The following is a 19,672-nucleotide window of genomic DNA, read 5'->3' as shown; positions in this document are numbered from 1 at the left end:
CCGGTGGCTTGCGGGCCTTTTTTGCGCTGCAGGCGCTGTTTGGCTCATTAGCATCACACAACGAACCCTCATCGCTCTGTGTCACCTCCAAAACCGCTGCAGACACACACAACGTCACAGGCAAGTTTGTTTTCTTAACCCACCACGAGTGTTACGGCTCTGTTTGTCTGCAGCGCCACATGTAAGTGTGGTATATGTATTACATCGATTTCACCTAGAGTTCTGTTCCCATACCAGCGCCACCGTGTGTTCATGGTCATAGTGATAGTGATATAAAGATCTATCTCTAAGGCAACAACACTTTCCACTTCCATTAAAGTTATTTACTTCCTAGAAAAATCTCCCATGCCTTTATATTCTACTGCTTAATCCTTTTCAAGGTTGTGGGAGGTCTAGAGTCAACCCCATGACTGACCTGGACAGGTCACTGGTTCATCACAGAGACCTATAAGAATATTTTCACAAGAAAAAGTTTCATTCCTAACAGTCTGGTTTAAAAACATTTCTGACCTTTAAGTGTCTCTGATGGCTGAAAGCTGTGTTTCCTGTCCTAAAGAGTTCATCTAAGCTGTCTTAAACTTATATTCTTTGTAAAATGTCAAATCTTGCTCTCGGTAAATCCCACCTTAAGCATAAAGGTTCTTCTCATCTGTATTTCATTCAGCCCTATAAGCCCTTGAAGGCCAAATCTCTGAAGAGAACGCGTGCAGCTGGTATTTGTCAAGATAAACTGCCGAGTTTCCTTGAAAGTAGAAAATGTTAACAGACCGGGGGTGAAGTGATTGATCCAATTGTTATTGATTTACCAAGAAAATAGGGAAGAAATTAAGACTTTTCCTTGAAAGGATGTTCTGTTTTGTGGCAACAAATAGAAAACAAAATTTCATTTACTCAGTTTGCATAGTAATTAAAGTAATCTGGATAAGGTACACCCATTCAGACACACTTTTGCACCGGGACGAATTTTTTAATCAAACTGCAAACGTCTTTTGCTTCTGCAAAGTAAATCGACCTTGTAAACCACAGCCAGAAAGAGAGGGAGCTTTTTCTCAGGACCGACCATCAGTCGCTCTCCTCCCTGGGGAACGACTTGGAGGTCTCTCATCACAGAACAGCTCAGTGCAGCGAGATGGTTGAATGCGAGGACTTCATTAAACCCCTCTATTGTTAACATCTGGGTTCAGAAGAATGGCTCTTTCTCTGCTAAATGTTGCCTTGCCTTAACAAGGGATTTTATTACATCATGCAGTTGACATTGGCAGCAGTGGCACGTCTGGCAATGGAAACCCTGCAACTGTTCGGGTCACAGGAGATCAATCAAAGCAGCATGTTTCCCTCAAGTGTTCGGCTCTCGGCAGAACAGGGAGGTGAATTAAACTCTAATCTTGTTTTTTGAATCAAAATACCTCAGATGTTTGAGTGCGTTTTGTTTTACGTGTTTCCACAGTGAAGAAAGCGCCCAATTCTGGGCTCTGTTCATAAATCAGAGGAGCCAACTTGTCTTCATTATTCACTTTCCCTGCACATATTTCTCCTTAATCTTCCCCCAAATTCCCCCACAACCACCCTTTAGTTCATTGTCCCACAAATCTCTTACAGTATATCACGCTATTGGCTGTTTTGCGTTACTCTGCCTTCCTCTGGCCGCTTCCCTTCCCCCAGCTACTCTCTGTTTTGATCCCCTCCCTGTTCGGGATGTGGCTGCCATGGCAACTGCTGAATCATCCCACACCGGCAGCAACCCTCCTCCTAATTCCATCTCTCCATCATCCCGGCCTACATTAGCTAATTGATCTGGCGTGCGTTTGTGCTGTATCAGCTGCAGAAGTGCGTGCAGGGCTCACAGAACTTGGAGGTGCAGACGGTTGACCAGCTGCTTCTTTTTAACGGATGGGTAACGTACCCACAACAGTGAAGCACTGTCTGAGCTATGAACAACTGATCCAGGACTACCCATGGCTGAGACGCTGGCTGCTGGAGGAAAAGGTGGGCGTAGTCTCTCTTGTTTTCAGTCTGCTGCACATGCTCTGCCACATGACCGTAATGACAGAGAGTGTTAGGCAGCCAACGCTCTGATGACAACACTGTAGTTATGTAATATCCAGCTCAGTGTCATTAAAATAATAGAATTACATTCTTTTCAGTGCTGAACAAATATTTGTATTTATGCCTCTAACTGCTTTCAGTCTTAGCTGTTTTTAGCTTCTTCGTGGCTAACAGGAAGATAAACTGCATGTATAATAATTATAATATAATAATTGCTCTCAGCAGTCTGAGTCATTGACTATATCTTATACTGTAGTTGAACTCTTCTCTCTGTTTCCACTTGCTATCAAATAAACATCGTAAAGACTGAGGCTTAAGGTGAACATAGGACAATATTATCTCTTTTTCTTTTAGAGTTGTAATTATCTAAAAATATATTATGTAAAGCAAAGGTCTACAACATAGTAAAAGCATTGGTTATATAGTTAGTCAGTGAGGCTGCAGTATAAATATATAACTAGTACATATTTGAAAAGAGTAATTTTTAATATTAGTATTTCTACATCTACATATACATTATATGTGGTTAATGCATATTTCTGTTTTGAACATTCTCGGTTTGGAGACGTTAAATACAGTACACTCTAACCTGACCTAATACTACTTTACTGAGGAACAGTTACAAAATGCAAAAAAAAAAAAAAATTAAAACTTTTCTCCTGCTCTGTTTAAGTCTGAAAACTTAATGCAACAACACGTCGTGTTTCCATTAGATAATTTCTCCTTTGTAGAATCAAGGGGAGGTTTTGGCACCACCTTCCTCTTTGTCTCGTCTAAGCACTGAGATATTTCCAATGTTCTTTCAGTTCTTGGAAAAGAAAGAATTCAGATGGACTCCGATCAAAACCTGTTGCAAAGCTTCAATAATTCTAACAGCTTTCCATTTAAGTTTGTTGAGAAAAAAATGTTTACTCTGATTTCATTTTTTTTAAAGTGGAAAAACAGGATCAGAGCTAATGGACTGTAACACAGCTCAACACTTGACAACAATCTGCTGCTAAACCATGTCAAAGGAGTTGGAAACAGCATGTTGAAAAATCACACGCCCTTTGAAATGATATCATCTGCCTTAGAAGTTTTTCCTTAACTTTTGCATACTTCAAGATGATTGGAAAACATTATTGGAGGGTTATATAATATATTTTAAATATTTAGCTGCACAACATCTTTAAAATTCTAGGTAAAATTTTCAAAAATTTGGATCATCAAAAAATATGTAGATCCAGAAAATATTTCTCGTGGTTCACCGTTAAATTTCCCTATGTTTTTTTTCTGTGATCTGTAGAGTTTCTCCCTGATGACCTGACAGGTTTAGCCATGTTTCAGTTCTCAGGTTTCGTTTGTCTTTGACAGCAGAGAGGAGCTCACATTAGAATCGACTCTCCTGGAGCATCACAAGTCTACACTCTTATTTTTGTCCTTTCAGACCACCACAGAACTTGAGTATCCAGAGTTTGTTAAGGTCGTTGAGGTCGGGCCGAGGGATGGATTACAGAACGAGAAGGTTGGGTGTCTTCTCATGTATGAAAATTCCACATATACTTATATACTTATCGACATGGAGAATTAGGTGCAGGGAAATATTAATGGTTAGTGAAACTACTCCATGTCCTTCACAAGAAAACAGAATATCTCACAAGTATCACAATTGCCTTGGTGGGAGTTGAACCCAGGTCTATTGCACCATTGTCTTGGGCTATATTGCCATGGAGAACGATTGTTGTCTTTATCTGTCAAACCAACCATAACATGTTGGACTATGTACCATAATTGCAGCAGCATATGTTTTACATTTTCTTTGGAATTGGACTATAAGAAAGATGACACGATTTCTGGTTGGGTTTCACGACTTCCTTACTTACTGTAGATACAGTGCTTTTAACGATTGCAGCGGATGCAGGAATTATTTCATTTGTGAATTTTGACAATGAACTGAGCCACATAAAATGATGCATCACAGAAAATAAATCTTATACAATATATCTACTGGTACAGTGCCTCCCATGAAGAAGGTAATTAAATCCAGTCCTTTTCATTTCACTTATTTCCATTGTTTCCCAGGAAATTGTGCCGACAGAGATGAAGATACAGCTGATAGACATGCTGTCACAAACAGGCCTGTCTGTCATCGAGGCCACCAGCTTTGTCTCTTCAAAGTGGGTGCCGCAGGTAAGACCTGGTCTTTGTGCAGAGTAAAACCACGCTGAGTGATCTATGGAGTTCTCTCTCTTATGAGCCCAAACACTGCAGGAACTAAATCTGCTCCTCCAACATCTCTGTAAAGAGTATGTGAAAAGACTATTTTAAGATGTTCATCATATACTTCAGTCTCCCTGTCACTGCCTGTGCTAAATGGCTCCATTATTTCCCTCCTGAGCAAACATGACCATGTTTTGTTAAACCTGAGAAACGCAGCATTTTGTCAGTGAAGAATCGTCTGCTGCGTACAGCCATGAGAAAACATTTGTGCTGGACTGTTTCAGTTATTGTAAGAAACGTATTCAAACAATTATGAGAAATACGTTTTCTTCATCATACGTTTCCCTGCTGTCTCTCAGATGGCAGATCACAGTGATGTACTCAGAGGGATCAAGAGGGCGCAACATGTTCAGTACCCGGTTTTAACACCCAACATCCAGGGTTTCCAGGCGGCTGTGAGTACTAGTTTTTCATTTTTCTTTCTCTGTTTTGGTCATTGTGCACCATGTGTATTCGTGGTGTAGGATCAAATAAATCTATTGAACGTAGTTCATTCTGATATGACCTGATTTGACATAACAGGAAAGTGAACTACTTGTCATTGTGACCTTCCGGACCCAAGTCCGCTTCCTTAACCACTAAGCCACCACTGCCCCATCTTGTCGCTTCTCATCTGACTAAATGCAAACTATTTTAGTGTTATTCACTCCAATAATCTAATAATATCTAACCTAAGGTAAAGCAACATACACATTTACCCACGGACTAATACAAACGGAATCTAATCTAATCAAATGTAACCTAATCTAATGTAATATTAGCTAACCTGAAGTAAATGCAATGGATACATTTTTTCAGGGATTATTAAAATTGTAATCTAATTTAACTGAATGTAACGTAATCTATTTTTATGTAATCCAGTCTAATCTAAAAAAGTCTGGCTAAGAGGGATGCTATTTTTATGTAATCCAGTCTAATCTAATCAGTAAAAAAGCAATATTCCTCTGCTTTTGGAACCAGAGCAAAAGTTAAAAAGAGACAGTAAATAAGTAGATTTATTCTGGTCTAGGCCTCATGGTGTAATAATGTTTCATTCTTATCTCTACTAAAAAAGTCTGGCTAAGAGGGATGTAATGTTTCTTTCTCCTGTGTAAAGGTTGAAGCAGGTGCTACTGAGGTGGCCGTGTTTGGGTCAGCATCAGAAACGTTCAGTAAGAAAAACATCAACTGCTCCATTGATGACAGCATGCTCAGGTTCCAGGAGGTCGTCAGTGCGGCCAAAGAGCGACACATCCCAGTGCGTGGGTCAGTGTCCTCCACAAAATATTCTCCATTTATCTAATAATTGTCACGTTGAGTGAGTAAAAAACACACGCATTGTACGTTTGATTCCCGTTGTGATTCGTACTCTGATGATCACATTTCAGCTTCCACTCCAAACTAAACAGCTGAAAATACAGTTTCTATATGTAGGACAAAAACACACAATTTGGTAATGATACCTTGGTGCTGGAGTTCCAGATGTTCTCGCCAGGTTGTATCTATGCATTGCAAAACCACACGTCCAAAAAGGCATTAGAGCAAAGCAAACACAGTCATTTACTGGATATAGTTGGTGCCTTTGTCATAAATGGAAAGTTAGAGACCGCTATTCTAATATGTGGGATTTTCTTTATTACATATACTACATACAGAAAAAATAAACATGTCAAATGTGAACCTGAAAAACAATTTTCCAGCAAATCTGTGAAGCTGAAATCCTCTGAGCCCACAGTTAATATACTGTAGTTCCAGTGTTATATGCCACTACACCCACAAAGTCTTTCCTTCCTTCAGATATGTTTCCTGTGCACTGGGATGTCCTCACGAAGGACACATGGAACCTGCCAAAGTTGCTGAGGTAAGACTGGGTGGTACTTTGATTAATAAAATATTAAGATGAAAGATAATTTCGACAAATTCATTTATTTCATTTACAGTGCTGACCAAAACACTGAGCTCACACGTCTTGGTTTCATACAGAACACGTTCGACATATTCATACCGACAGTCCCTGCTGCCCAAACACTGACAGACCACGATGAAAGACCAACAGAACACTGGCGAGGACTCACAGACAAATATGAGTTCAAACAACATTTGATTAAATTCTGGTGAGCGTGAATACGCTCAAAAACCTTGAAAATCTTTGCCAGAAATGCAGAAGCAATTAAAATATTTTGGCCATGGAAAAATGTTTGGCAGCCTCACCGAGAGATCACATGTCCTAAGGGAACCAAATCTGATACAAATGTATATTAAGCATAATAAGTAGATAGTAGAACAGATGGGGATTTTGTGCAAAAATCAAGGTCAGATCAATTTTACACTTCATACTAAATGGGTTTGTCATACTGAAGTACTGAATGCTACTGGGTGGGAATTGATCATTGTCTCATTGTGCTATTAAAATAAATGATAATGACATGGGTCTTGTCAGTGTTTGCTAATGGGGTAATTTTTGAAAAAATGTAGGTGGCAAAGAGGTTGTATGACATGGGCTGCTGTGAGATTTCGTTGGGCGATACCATTGGTGTTGGTACTCCAGGCACCATGTGTCAGATGCTCCAGACTGTGATGAAGGAGGTTCCTACCAAAGCTCTTGCAGTTCACTGCCATGACACCTATGGGCAAGCACTTCCCAACATCCTAACTGCACTTCAGGTAAGATACACCCGACATAACCCATGAGGTTCTCCAATGATCCAATACACAAGCAAGTCATACATTTCTAAGACATACAGGGAAAATATGTATGGAAACAATTTCATTTGTTGTTTAAAAAAATCATTTTCTAAGATGAATTTCCATCACATATTTCCCTCTTTTAAAAATTCAATTATTGAAGTCTGATAAAACAGAAGATGTGGTTTCTGGTTATTTGAGGTATGAAGCATCAATCTACTTTTTCGATTGAATCATTTTTTTAACAGTTTAGATGAAATAAAAAAGGGCTTTGTTTTGAAAAACCCTTTGAAAATTCCCAATGCTGCCCTGACACAGTTTTACAGAGATCCAACATTTCAGTGTGTTATTCACAGAGGAGATGCAGATTCTCATCTGTACATCAAAGAAGCCTCGACATTATCCTCAGGTCAGATCCTCACCTGTTAAAGTATCTGCTTTTACCTTTATCTCAGCAAAAGTTCTGCACCTACTGCTTTATATAAACTTTTTTTCTCTGAAGAATGTAAGACTTTCTGCAAGAAAACTTGTATATAAATGGTGGATTTTACATAAAGTTGTGATTGTGGCTGTGACACAACCTATGACTTTTTGTAACAGTGAAATTTTTCTTGAAGTAAATGTAAGCAAAAAGTACAAGTTCTTGCACATTATTCTTCATGGCAATATACAGTAGCTCAGAGGCAGAACCTCCTGGACAGGGAGGACGGTCAGGGAATCCTAGTCAATCATTCGCAGAAATGACATAAAACCAGGTGGTTTTTTCGACCCAAGGACGTTGCTAACTTTTCTTTCAGACACCAAGAAACCACATTAACTTAAAAGTGCTTGATAGTACCACAGTATGTGCTCTTTAAATCTGAGACCTGTTCCAACATAGACACCAACTCTCTGTAAAGCTGAATCATTTTTGGGCTTAAATAACTCCCTGTTTATGCCATTATGAATGTATCCTCTGTCCAGCCAGTAGTGAAAAGGCCCAAAACAAATGTATAGGTTTCAATGGGACACAGAAAACCAGGAACCATCAGTCAGCGATGAAGAGGGACATTAAGAAACATGATCTAAGCTTCCTCACAAAGTAAGATGATTCTCAAACTGCCCATTGGAGAAAAAAATCCAACAGAACATTAGACATTTCCAAAGGTCCGTCCCACCACTGTACACACACGATTTGTCAAAAAAGGAGCAACTTTAGAGAGTGGATTTCTGTGTTCTGTACTTTTCAGCTTTTTGCTCACAGAGAGTGTAAAAAATGACATCAATCCTGACATAAAACAGAGGTAAAGCAGCCACAATATCACTGTGCAGGAAGATGCGTATTGGGGGCTGGGCGGGTCAACAAATGTGAGGGGGTCAGCACAAAGACTCACCTATTCACTGTCTGTCGGACAAAGCAACTGAGAGCTAGGTGGATAGAAGGGCCCCTCGGGGACTCCTAACTCATCTGTCGCTTGGCTGTTGAACTCTGACAATGCTGCATTTAAGGACCAGTGGAAAACAATCCTTTCATTCGCTCTGCTGCTGCGCAGCTGAGCCAGTGATGAATGGTGTTACAGCTGCAGACCCAGCATTTCAGTCCACCTGAAGAGGCGCAGATGATTCTGCTACATATTTAGGCTCCGTTAATGCAGATTTAGCCTGATGGGTGGACTGGGTTAGGTGTTCTTAGATAGATGGTCCAGGGTGTAGCCCAAAAACTTAACTTTGCTTACTGAGCCGAATATGCCGTGAATAAAATGTCTTCAGTCAAGTTGAATGATTAAAAATCATTTTCTTTGTAAAGTACATGCAACTATATTCAGAATGACTTTTATACTTTCATCACATGTTCATGCTCCACATAGGAGCCATTTGGAAGACCTGCCTCGGGAAAATGAATAGCATTTGGAGGTATTTATCCAGCCATTAGCTCAACCATAAACAAGATTGAAAGGAAAGATTTTATCATAGTTTTTCATTATTGTTTGCCAAAAGTCCACGCCACCAACTGAGAGAGAAATGAATTCCCTCAGTGCTGTCAGCCCTGAGTCACCTCTTTTGTTCTTGATAAAGACATTCCTCAGTCTTTGTACTTTTTTCCCAGGAGGTCTGGAGGGGCTTTGTTACCAACCTTCTCCTGGCAGGTCACACAATGACAATGTATGTACTTAGATTTCAGGGGCTTGGCAGGGAAATTATTTATTCTTACCCACATATTGTGGTGTATTATGAACAGCCGCAGCTCGGAAATACAGTAAAACCAGTTTGTACACACACTTGAACGGTATTTTTGTTTCAGCTCCATCAATGAGGTACTGTTCAGCCCTTACTGGTGCTGCGGGGTCGGTACTTTTGTTTTAGTAAAATAATAAGTGCATGACGTAAATATTTATTATATTCCTCACATGATTAAAGTCATTCAATACGTCTTCATTGTCCCAGTCTCCTGCAGTCCAGTTCAGTGTTTCCTATGGAAACTGAACTGAACCACAGTGACCCAACTTCACCATTAAAATAAATGTAAACAGAGATTCTTATGTCAAAATCCTAATTTGTTCATATTGTCCATAAAGAAAATTCTTTATGGACATTTTATTTGTTATTTTTTACAAAGGTCTTTCATGCATTTGTAATGTTAAAAATCTGAATAAAGTGCTAAAATCATTTCATTTTAACAATCTAAAATCTTATGTCTTATATTCTGTCTAAATCACTGGTTTACAAATATACTCCATATATTATAAAGGTGCAAAAAAAAACATACTGTATGTTGTCATTTTTAAAAATTGCAAGTGCTGTTGGATTGAAAAAAATTGAGAGATTTGAAGAATGTTTTGCAGGAATCTGCTGCAATAACTGCCTCTATATTAATAGTACTAGTCCAATTAGTTGTATTCAATTTTACGTAGTTTATAAAGAATTTATTTCTAAAACGTTATTAACTTTTGTTGAAGTGAAGTTGGGAAAATTAGTTTATGAAATTAAAAGTTATAATTTAACAAATTACCTTTTGCATTACATAACAAGACCTGGTTTGTATTTCCTGTGGTGAGTGTGTACTGTATCAACATTAAACTGTCAATGTGTCAGCAGTAAATCTCTGACAGTTTGACTCCAGCTTAGCACTGATATATTATGTATAACAGAAAGTAAAGAACCACTGCTTCATATCCATCAGTGGATACACACACACACACAGCCTTGTTCTCTACTCTCTCTCTCTCTCTCTCTCTTCCTTGTACAGTTATGAAACCAGAATGGGAGCAGGTCCATCTCCGTCCACTCACTGTGCAGAAAGTCAACAACCTGATCTCAAATTATGAAAGTTTCAACATTGACTGTGTCGTTATCCAGGAATGCATTGTTGTTCTACAACCACAGCGCAGTGGATGGAGAGTGATTTTTTACACTGAGTGCACATCTGGCGCTCAGGGCAGTGTGAATGTAGGCGAACATTGGCAGACTCAGGCTGCTGACCACCGATCTGTGCATGATTATTGTCCAGAGAGACAAGGAGCCTCTGCTGAAGGGTCTGCTTTGTTTGTCTCAGGAACAGTGTGCTGAAGACACCAAGCCTTCCACAGTTGGAGGCTGAAAGCGTGAGGATTGGCATGGAAGATTACATCTTGGTGTTTATACTACAAAAATTATGCCCCTGTACGATATCCTGCTCTGGCTTCAACCAAGGTCTGGAAATCTCGTGCACTGCTGCACATACAGAGCACATCTCCTCCTCTTTAAACCCCACCTCCTACTCCTTCAATGCCAACGCAAACAGCAATTACAGCTGGCTCAGACGGCCCCTAAAAGAAGAAGGCGCTTGTCTGAGGAAAAGCAACCAATTAGCAGCATTGTTTAAAAAGAAAATCAGATGAGAGAGATCCTTTTAATTTAGCCTGCCTGACCCTGCTCCACGGGGGTGAAAGTCCTCCATGACCCAGTGCGACTGAGAGTCAGCGTGTTAATTTTGTTTCACTGTGGGATTCTCTGACATCTGGCTTTGCCACGGAAGCTGGAAAACATCTTTAATATTCTCAAGACAATCCCCAGGATATGTGGGAAAAAAACATCCCTAGACCTGAGTCCATAATGAATCCACGGATAATGAAGGTCTCACTTCAACAGTGGTGTGAAAACACGGGTTTGTGCTAACAATTGTTTTGTCTTTTTTTTAATGGTGATAACATTCTTGAAAATGAAGGTCGAAAGATTTATTCAATCTGGGCTATCGGGATTAGTAAAAAAACAAATAAAAACAAAATTAAATTAAAAAAAAATCATAAAACAACTGCATCTGTTGGCCAGAGCCTTGTATTGTATAACTTACTAGGGAGGAAAATGCCTTAAACTTGTAAGTGAACCTAATATCTCTCAATAATCACCACTTTAATTTTCATCAAATTATATATAAATATATATATATTTTAATTTCAAAAGACATGGCTATTTGCCTGTAAATAAGCATAGTGCATGACTTCAATAACCTTTCAAACAGGTACCAATATAAGGGGCATCATCTAAAGCAGTGGCCACCAGTAGGCAAACCACATTCCAATGTAAATCTAGCCAAAGTTAGTAGCCAGAACCAAACCCGTCACGGACACAATTTTGATGCTGTGAGCTTTTCAGTTATTACGGTAAAAAAATCTAGAAGTAACAAACAGATATAATGAAGTTACAGCTTATTTTGGCCTTTTGCCAGGGCTCTTTAAATTTAAACACTTTTGTGGAAGTATCTATTTTTATAGCAAAGGTGAAAATTGTGAATTCGAGGCATGTTTTACATGGACACCATCAGCCTGAAGAAAAGACAGTGTTCAGTGTGGTGAAGTGAATCCCCGCAGTGGAGGTGCAGCTTAATGCTGAAAAAACATGCGGAGCGGGGAGAATCAGGAACACTTGAAATGTTCTCGTCAGCGTTTATAATACTCCTGCTCTGAGAACAAGGCTGTGATTATGTTCTGCCGGTGTTTTGAGCTGACAAAGAGGATGACTATGCCATACTGTGGGATATTCTGTGCCCACTCATCTTCAAAACACAAAACCCACATTTCTCCTGAACAGCTGTAGAACACAACCACAGGCCTGGCAGGGCACGCTGCAGCGGCCAGAACAATTCAGCAGAACAAGGATCTTTGTTCCTAGTTTTTGTACCTTTTTTTTTCTCCACCTGAGGGGAAGCCTGTGTGGAGGCTCTGAATGTCTCTGTTGTGTGTGTGTCCTTGCAGATGGGGGTCTGTGTGGTGGACTCGGCAGTTGCCGGCCTGGGAGGCTGCCCGTACGCTCAGGGTTCTTCTGGCAATGTTTCAACAGAGGATGTTCTCTACATGCTCCATGGCATGGGCATTAAAACTGTGAGTGCGCCTTTGACAGAGCTGCTTTAGTTTTCACCCTTTTTACAATCCCTGCAATTATTCAGAGATCACTGACGTTTACAGAGCGCTGTGCAAACACGCTGCTCTCTAAAGTGTTTATTTTATAACAGCAGTGGTTTCACACAACTCACACAGACACAAATCCACACAGCCAGTCACACCGGGAGGAACAATTTATTTAACAATTCCTACCCCTGCTGGCTAAATGGTCTCACTACAGCTAAACTTGACGGTCACGTTTTAAGTGACAGCATTTAAGGCTAGAATACGGCTGATTCTACCTGTTTTTTCACAGGGGGTGAACCTTTCCAAAGTTACAGAGGTTGGGGATTTTATCTGCAGCACTTTAAACCGAAAGACCAACTCCAAGGTCGCTCAGGCCAGAGGTGGAACACTCTGATGGCTCTCATATGAAACGTGCTTCCTTCTTCTTGTTGCCTTTTATCCTGTTGTCAATGCTGCTGTATCTAAAAATGAAGCTTTGTGATCTGCGTTTAATTTAATTTATCACCCTGATTTTAATGTTAACAAAGGAGTTTTAATTTCAGCAGAAATTTTAAACGTGAAGAACTGCAGTCTAATTGTATAATTGAGTGTCCAAATGTTCCACTTCTCATATTTATCCTGCTCTGACTAATGAACCTATTCAATGCTGGTCTCTTATTAGCTTATGTAACTAAATGTTTTAAAACTAAAATTTAAAAAAAGATTGCTTGCTTAAAAGTGCTTTCAATTCATTAAGAGAAGAAGCAGAAGAACATCGCCCTCTGACAGAAACACTGAAGATGCAGTGAAGATCTAAATATAAGATTTTCTGTAAGGTTTGCCATTTACCACCAGCTAATGGGTGCTGCTTTTTGCAGGTGTTGTACTATAATTGTTTTTCTCGTGTTCTGAACCTGTATGATCTAGTCGTGTCTTTAAATTAAATGAAAAGGAAATTTTCCCTATCTTTTTGTCCAGAGTTAAACTGTATCCATTTTAAATCCTAGTGCTACAAAATTTCCCACAACAGGAATCAAAGAATGAAACTTGGCATTCGCAGAGAGCTGTAATAAATATAGAGATCAGAATAAAGCAAACATCAAGGATATGAATAAAATATACCTCCAGATATGCTGATATGAAATACATCTTAGTCACTAAAAAGCTGTGAATCAAATTTGAAGCCATCCATGCGGAGAGTTTCACTTATTCACTTTGATTTCTGAAAAACCTTATGTGAAAACTGCCTTTGATGTTTGAAGAAAAAAAAAAGTCATGGAGATTATCCATCCAGGAACTAAAAGCACAACTTCACTGGAGCATCACACTATCGTCATCAGTATATCAAAAGAAAAACTGCCAAAGTAACTTTTCAACAGGAATAAGTCAAAAGAACTAAAAAAAAAAGCACAGAGATAAAAGAGGCCACGCACACTTCCCTCAGGCTGCCACAGCAAATATGATAAAACCCATAAGTGAAGTAAGGTCATGGTAAAAGTTAACATCATAATCAGGTCAGAGATGCATCTAAGAAGGCTCTTGTCAGACAAAATTAAACTTTCAGCAGCATGGGAACTACATTTTTAGATATATATTTTTATATTTTCTTAAATGTATTATAAATACACAAGTATTACTTTGTATTAAATAAATGATCAGTTATTTAAAATCACTACTTAAATGTTATAACAGGGTGGAAATAGTTTGAACTACAACTCATTACAACTTAAACTTTTTTTTTAATTCCTTGGACTTCAGTTATAGAGGAAGGGTGAAAGAAAACAGTGCAAGAATGTCAAGTACAATATTGTTTATTTTGAAATATTAAATGAAAGTGTAACTAAAAGTAATGGGGGTCTTGACACAAAATAAATGAAAGAAAGCAGCCAAAAATAGATAAAATAAGCCAACCATTAAATCACCATGGCATCTCATTTAGTCCTTAATTTGGTCAAAGGTCACTGATAAACTACAAACGCTTGATCACTAGGTCTTCACACTGACTACTGTAGCATTTTTGGAGGATGGTGTTGCACAATGGGTGAACCAGGTCACAAAATCAGAGGGATCCAGGTCTGATTTTAGAAACAGCCTCCACGGTACAAGCACTCAGTAAGAATTCAAGACTGGAGTTCTTTAAGCACCAAGAAGAAGAAGAAGGAGTGGAGAGGATGCACAGTGGTGTAGGGTAAGTGTAAAGTGAAGGAAATCCAGCTCTTTGAACTCTGACTGACTAAAGCAAAGCTAGCGTAAATCTTGGATCAAGCGTGTCGTATAAATCAGTGACCGACAACCAAATTCTTAGGTCATTGGTGAAATGTCATGACGATTTCAACAGCTAACCATAAAAACAAAAAAATAAAAATCCATATACATCCGAGCAGAGATTAGAATGGATTCTCCTGTTAGCTGTAGCGAGCCTGTGTCCTTAGGGGGCCAAGACCTAAACATGAACGAGTCAAGTAAGTTTCCTACACAACAAACAGAGCATAACAGGAACAATAATTGAGTACAAACCCCAAGCCACCCAGTAAGGAGGAGTCTGGCTCATCTTGGCTGCAGTCCTGACTTGACCTGGATGCTGCTTTTCCAAGTTCTGTAGTCTCGGGTCTATTAGAACCAAGATGATAGTAAGCAATCATAAACAAATGTACAAAAAAAAAAAAGAAAGAAAAAAAAGACAAACCTGAGTCTTCTTTAAATGGTGTTCTTCATGGTGAGTCTCCTTTTTAGCTCCACATTTGTGATCCTGTTCTTCAGTGGTGCTTGATAAAGTCCAGCCAATGTCTGCCAATAGGATGAGGGGGGAAAAACAGAGAACAGAATAGGCACATGTTAAGGGAGGGGGGGGGGGGGGGGCTCTGAAAAAAAATTAAATTGAGAATTTGCTCACATTTAGCCAACTTCAACTTCAGTCTGTTGTGTGAACAGACAGTTGAGATGAACCCTGCAGCAGAAACCCTCTCCAATGACAGTGAGGGCTCCCATTCTGGGTTAAACAACTTTATCCAGGCTCTAACTCTTCCATACTTGGTCAACAGAATCCTAGAGACACAGATCAGCTCAGTCAGCAGATTAATGTGAACAGATTCAGCTATGGTCAATGTGAAGAACAAACCTGAAGACATCCTGTGGCAGAGCAGATCTTGTCACTAAGGAGTTGGTCCACCTTCACTCTACAGTCCAGGACACCAGATTTGCAGGGCTTATGTGGATCCGACACCAACACCTCTGGAGCAGGAAATGCCAAGGAGTCTTACCTGTGTAACTGACAGATCTTACACACATACAGTTATTAACAGCTCATGTGACACCTCCACCACCAACCAACACTGATCATGGAACACAACCAGATTTAACACCAGTGACACACCAAAGGGCTAAATGTTGGAGTAGTAACAAGGGAGGAAAGTTTGCTCCTAAATCTGCATACAGGGTAAAAAAAAACAACCAAAAAAAAAAAAAAAACTACTCAGATTTAACTGCATTTCAACAAATGGTAAATATAGCAGCTATTAGCCTTAATACCAAAAGTCCAAATCAGTCACATTCTTCTACTATTCAGCCCACAGAAGTTGTCAATACATTTTTCAGACGTTGTATACATTGACTTAATCTTTACCAGGTCTTTGGTTGTCTCGTTGCCAAGTACATTTTCTAGTAAAGAGCATAAGCGCGCAATCTAACCTTATGCCTACCAACTTACTTAGCCTATTTATAAATTTGACAACTTAGCCCTGCATGTATCCAGTAAAACGAATAATTTTGCAGAGGAAAGTATTCCTGTGCCGGGAGGCCTCCCAAAACGCCATCTAAATGCCTCAGAAGGGCAAACAAGTCTTTAGTAGGAAATGAACTTGGCAGAGGGAGACAAGCCAGATCTGTCTAAACTGTTTAATGACATTAATGACAACTTAAGACCAAACATCATAAATAGCAGATATTGGACTGAAACGAGTTTAACGTTTATATAGAAATTCCACAAAAATAAATAAAATATTCTATGAGCTGAATAGTAATTTAGATCAAACAACTGTCAAGTCAAACATTTAAATATTTGCACTGTTGACTTCTCACCAAAATGGCCCAAGCCCTCAACTTGTACTCTGATCCACAGGTGGAAAATTAGAGCCCTGTAGTAGAGTAACAACCAGAGTAACATTCCAACAAGGCAATCAGAGCATCTGACCAACTGAACACCACGGAAACATGCAACATGCAGATAAAGACGACCACATTGAAGGTAAACAAGACCAGGGGTGCACAAGTGCAAACAGACCAACAACAGTCAGTGAAAGGTGTGGCATACAAACCTGTCACATAACAGTCAAAAATCACACAAATATACATCAACAAAAGCAAAATAGTTAACCATACACAGATCAAGCTACATTAACAAAATGTACAAATACAAAAAATGAACATGAATATACAGCAACAAAAAGGTATAGAGAATATACAGTTACAAAAAGAGAAATGTACAAAATATACACTTACAAAAATGTACAGAGAATATACAGTTACAAAGAGAAATGTACAAAGAATATACATTTACAAAAGTGTACAAAGGCAGGGTTACACATTTTCCAGTACTGGACATCCATACATTAGTACAGCAGATGTAGCTGGAATCCAGGTAGTCTTTTTTGGCAGCAACTGCAACTTCCAAAACAGTGTAGAATCAGAAGATCCAAAAAGGTGGAAGAGGACCGCAAACGGACCATCAAAATGGTGGAGGGCTGCAAACAGGACAACAAAATGGTGGAAGAGGGCCGCAAATGGGACATCCAAACGACGCAAGAGGACCGCAAACGGGACATCCAAAAGGTGGAAAACGTCCAAAATTGAGGCAAACGAACGCAAACGTGATATCAAAATTGCTGATATTTATAACTTATTATTCAAAACTTTTTATAAAGTTATTAAAAAGCTACAAATGATCCTGAGAGAGAGTTAATGACAGGTAGGCGCTGAAAACTAGTACTGGAAGTCAGCCTTTTGACATCCAGGTTTACAGAGAGCACCCCCACCCCTGCTATGTTGCTATGTTTTACAAATTCAAACTCAGACAAGCAAGCAAGGCACGGCGGCCTGACAGGACAAACCAGCGACACGGCGGCCGCACAGAATAAAAATAAATGACGTTCCCTACTATGTTGAAGATCTTCAGGACGATCAATCTGAGAAAAATAAGCCACAGACGACTTACGTTACATACTGACGTTTCGGTCTGAGAGCAACATTTGTCGAAAATAATTAATTTCCTATAAAAGAGAAAAGCCGAGTTTGACTCCGCAGACTACTCACCTTGTCTTTCGGTTCCAGTTCTGTACTTCGACGCTCGACAACTTCATTCTAGTCTCCGTGCGCAAAAATGTCGACGTATCTGTTCATTACAAACATTACAAGTTTAAAACAAGTAAAATCTAGGCTGTTTGGCCTGACATAAAACAACGAGTTACAACGCCACAAGCCACTTACCTGTCAATCTCGGCCGTTCATCCGGACAAGGACGAGTCGTCATTAAGAGATAACTCCATTCACCTGCGGTGTTTTATAGCACGTGGCGAACCATTCCAGCGTCTGACGTCAAGCTTTGTGACGTTACTACACCGCAGAACAGCGTGATTGGTCAGACTCATGTGGGCGAGGCTACCGCAGCAGTGGCTTGTTATTTTATTTTGTTCCTATGTCTTTAGTAAAGGGCTGATCAAGAAAACAATTAGTCAAAAGAAAAGCGTGTAATGCTTTGTAAACAACATTTATAAAGTACAGATCTTGAATAAACTGTGGACTGTGCAACAATGCACTTTTAAAATATAAACTAAATAAATTGAGAACTTTGAACATTTTTACTTAAAGCGAAAAAAAGAACAAAAAACGACAAAAATAAACGTATCTATATAACTTATTCAATAAGAAAAAAGAAAAGAAAATGCAAACCATCACTGTTTCCATCAACAGTCTTGGGTTCATCACAAACGGTTACGGTTGTAAAACTTTCTCATAAGCCATTAATGTGATGTGTTCTTTAAATTAATAAATAATTTGTTACATTTGTTCTAAAAGATATTATTTATTCACTAAATAAAATGTTATCAGCAAAAAAATTAAACATTTAATTGCTCTCGGGGAGAACAATGAAATTATATTCCACTAGGCGGCAGCAGATCGTTATTTATTTATTTTTTTAAATGTTGCTGTTTCATGTCATTTTATTCACCCTGAAAAACCATTATATTTCTTTTCATATAGCTTTTGTGACATCTTTGTTTGGTGGTGGTTTTGGTGGGATTTGTTGGCTCAGAAAGGTGAGCAACACCAAGGTACAGTGTATATGAAATGTGCTATACAAATAAAACTGCTAAAAATAAATAAAATTAAAATAAATAAAGTTGACTTGTTGGCACAAGAGCTGCTCATTCACATCATACTGCTATTTTCATAGTGAAATTTACAATAGTGAATTTTTGTGTGTTTTTGGTTACACTACCCCATCAACTGTTAATAACAGTTAATATTGATGTCATGTCAAATGAAAAGTCCAAAGAAAGTGATGGAACCAAAATGGGAAACTTGTGAAAATAGGGAACCTCTCTGCTTCTGATCTTCTGTTCATATCTGCATCAACTTGAAAGTAAAAAATTGCAGCTCCAAGCACCTACACACCTGCTCCACCTCTTTCATCCCAGGAACTGTCGGCTCAGGAAGATAGATACTTTGCTGAGACTCTAATCAGAAGACCAGACCTGGTCTGTGGACAGCGCTGGCAAACTCTGCTGAAAAAGCAATATATTTTCCAGGATGATAGGCATTCTCCAACAAGGACTTTTTAATTCCCCTGTGGGTAAGGTTTGAAGGCACAGCAACAAGGACTTTTTAATTCCCCTGTGGTTTGAAGGCACAACTTGACACAAAGACAGAGAGTATCGTGATCAAACACTACAATATGTAGATGAAAGTTTTATTGTGAGTTACAGCAGGAGCATGGAGCATCAATAAATCACCAGTCAAAGACAAACAATAAGATGAAGCAAATCTCAACCTCTCAGATGTGAAGTGAAGGAAATGATGTAACAGGACTGACAAGTAAAATAACATGAGGGAGTAGTGGTTGGTTCAGAAGAGGGAGAAAAAAATGAAAATGACATATTACATTTTTTCTTGGTCTAATTCTCTAAAATATAAATGACATTATTACACAGTACAACATCCTCTGGTACAGTACAAAGATGTGGTGAACTCTGACAACAAGACACATATCTGACAATACTTACTTCATGTCTAAATAAAGGCACTGCACTGTGTAGCATATGCTACATAATTAAAATAATCTGATAAATTCTAATTATCTAGACAAA

The 19,672-nt window shown here is 39.0% G+C and overlaps 1 protein-coding gene and 1 long non-coding RNA gene across 2 annotated transcripts; one reads left to right on the top strand and one right to left on the bottom strand.

The window, feature by feature from the left end:
- Positions 1-1,890: 1,890 nt before the first annotated feature.
- hmgcll1 (3-hydroxymethyl-3-methylglutaryl-CoA lyase like 1) lies at positions 1,891-13,267 on the top strand. Its single transcript, XM_008322102.3, has 9 exons — positions 1,891-1,986; positions 3,473-3,550; positions 4,108-4,215; positions 4,605-4,700; positions 5,402-5,550; positions 6,082-6,145; positions 6,760-6,948; positions 12,180-12,305; positions 12,622-13,267. The coding sequence occupies exons 1-9, from the start codon at positions 1,891-1,893 to the stop codon at positions 12,724-12,726; spliced, it is 1,011 nt and encodes a 336-aa protein (XP_008320324.1). The 3' UTR covers positions 12,727-13,267.
- Positions 13,268-13,999: 732 nt separating this feature from the next.
- Positions 14,000-18,023, bottom strand: LOC112487889 (uncharacterized). Its single transcript, XR_003051398.1, has 8 exons — positions 17,793-18,023; positions 17,619-17,697; positions 17,464-17,491; positions 15,430-17,050; positions 15,205-15,356; positions 14,998-15,098; positions 14,829-14,921; positions 14,000-14,754 (listed from the first exon to the last, which is right to left on the bottom strand). It is a non-coding gene; the product is annotated as an uncharacterized LOC112487889 (long non-coding RNA).
- Positions 18,024-19,672: the final 1,649 nt, after the last annotated feature.

Source organism: Cynoglossus semilaevis, chromosome 12 (genome assembly GCF_000523025.1).
Source record: "Cynoglossus semilaevis isolate Cse_v1.0 chromosome 12, Cse_v1.0, whole genome shotgun sequence".
Classification (NCBI taxonomy): Eukaryota; Metazoa; Chordata; class Actinopteri; order Pleuronectiformes; family Cynoglossidae; genus Cynoglossus; species Cynoglossus semilaevis.
The sequence above is the reverse complement of the archived record's forward strand: the minus strand, read 5'-3'. Positions and strand labels throughout refer to the sequence as shown.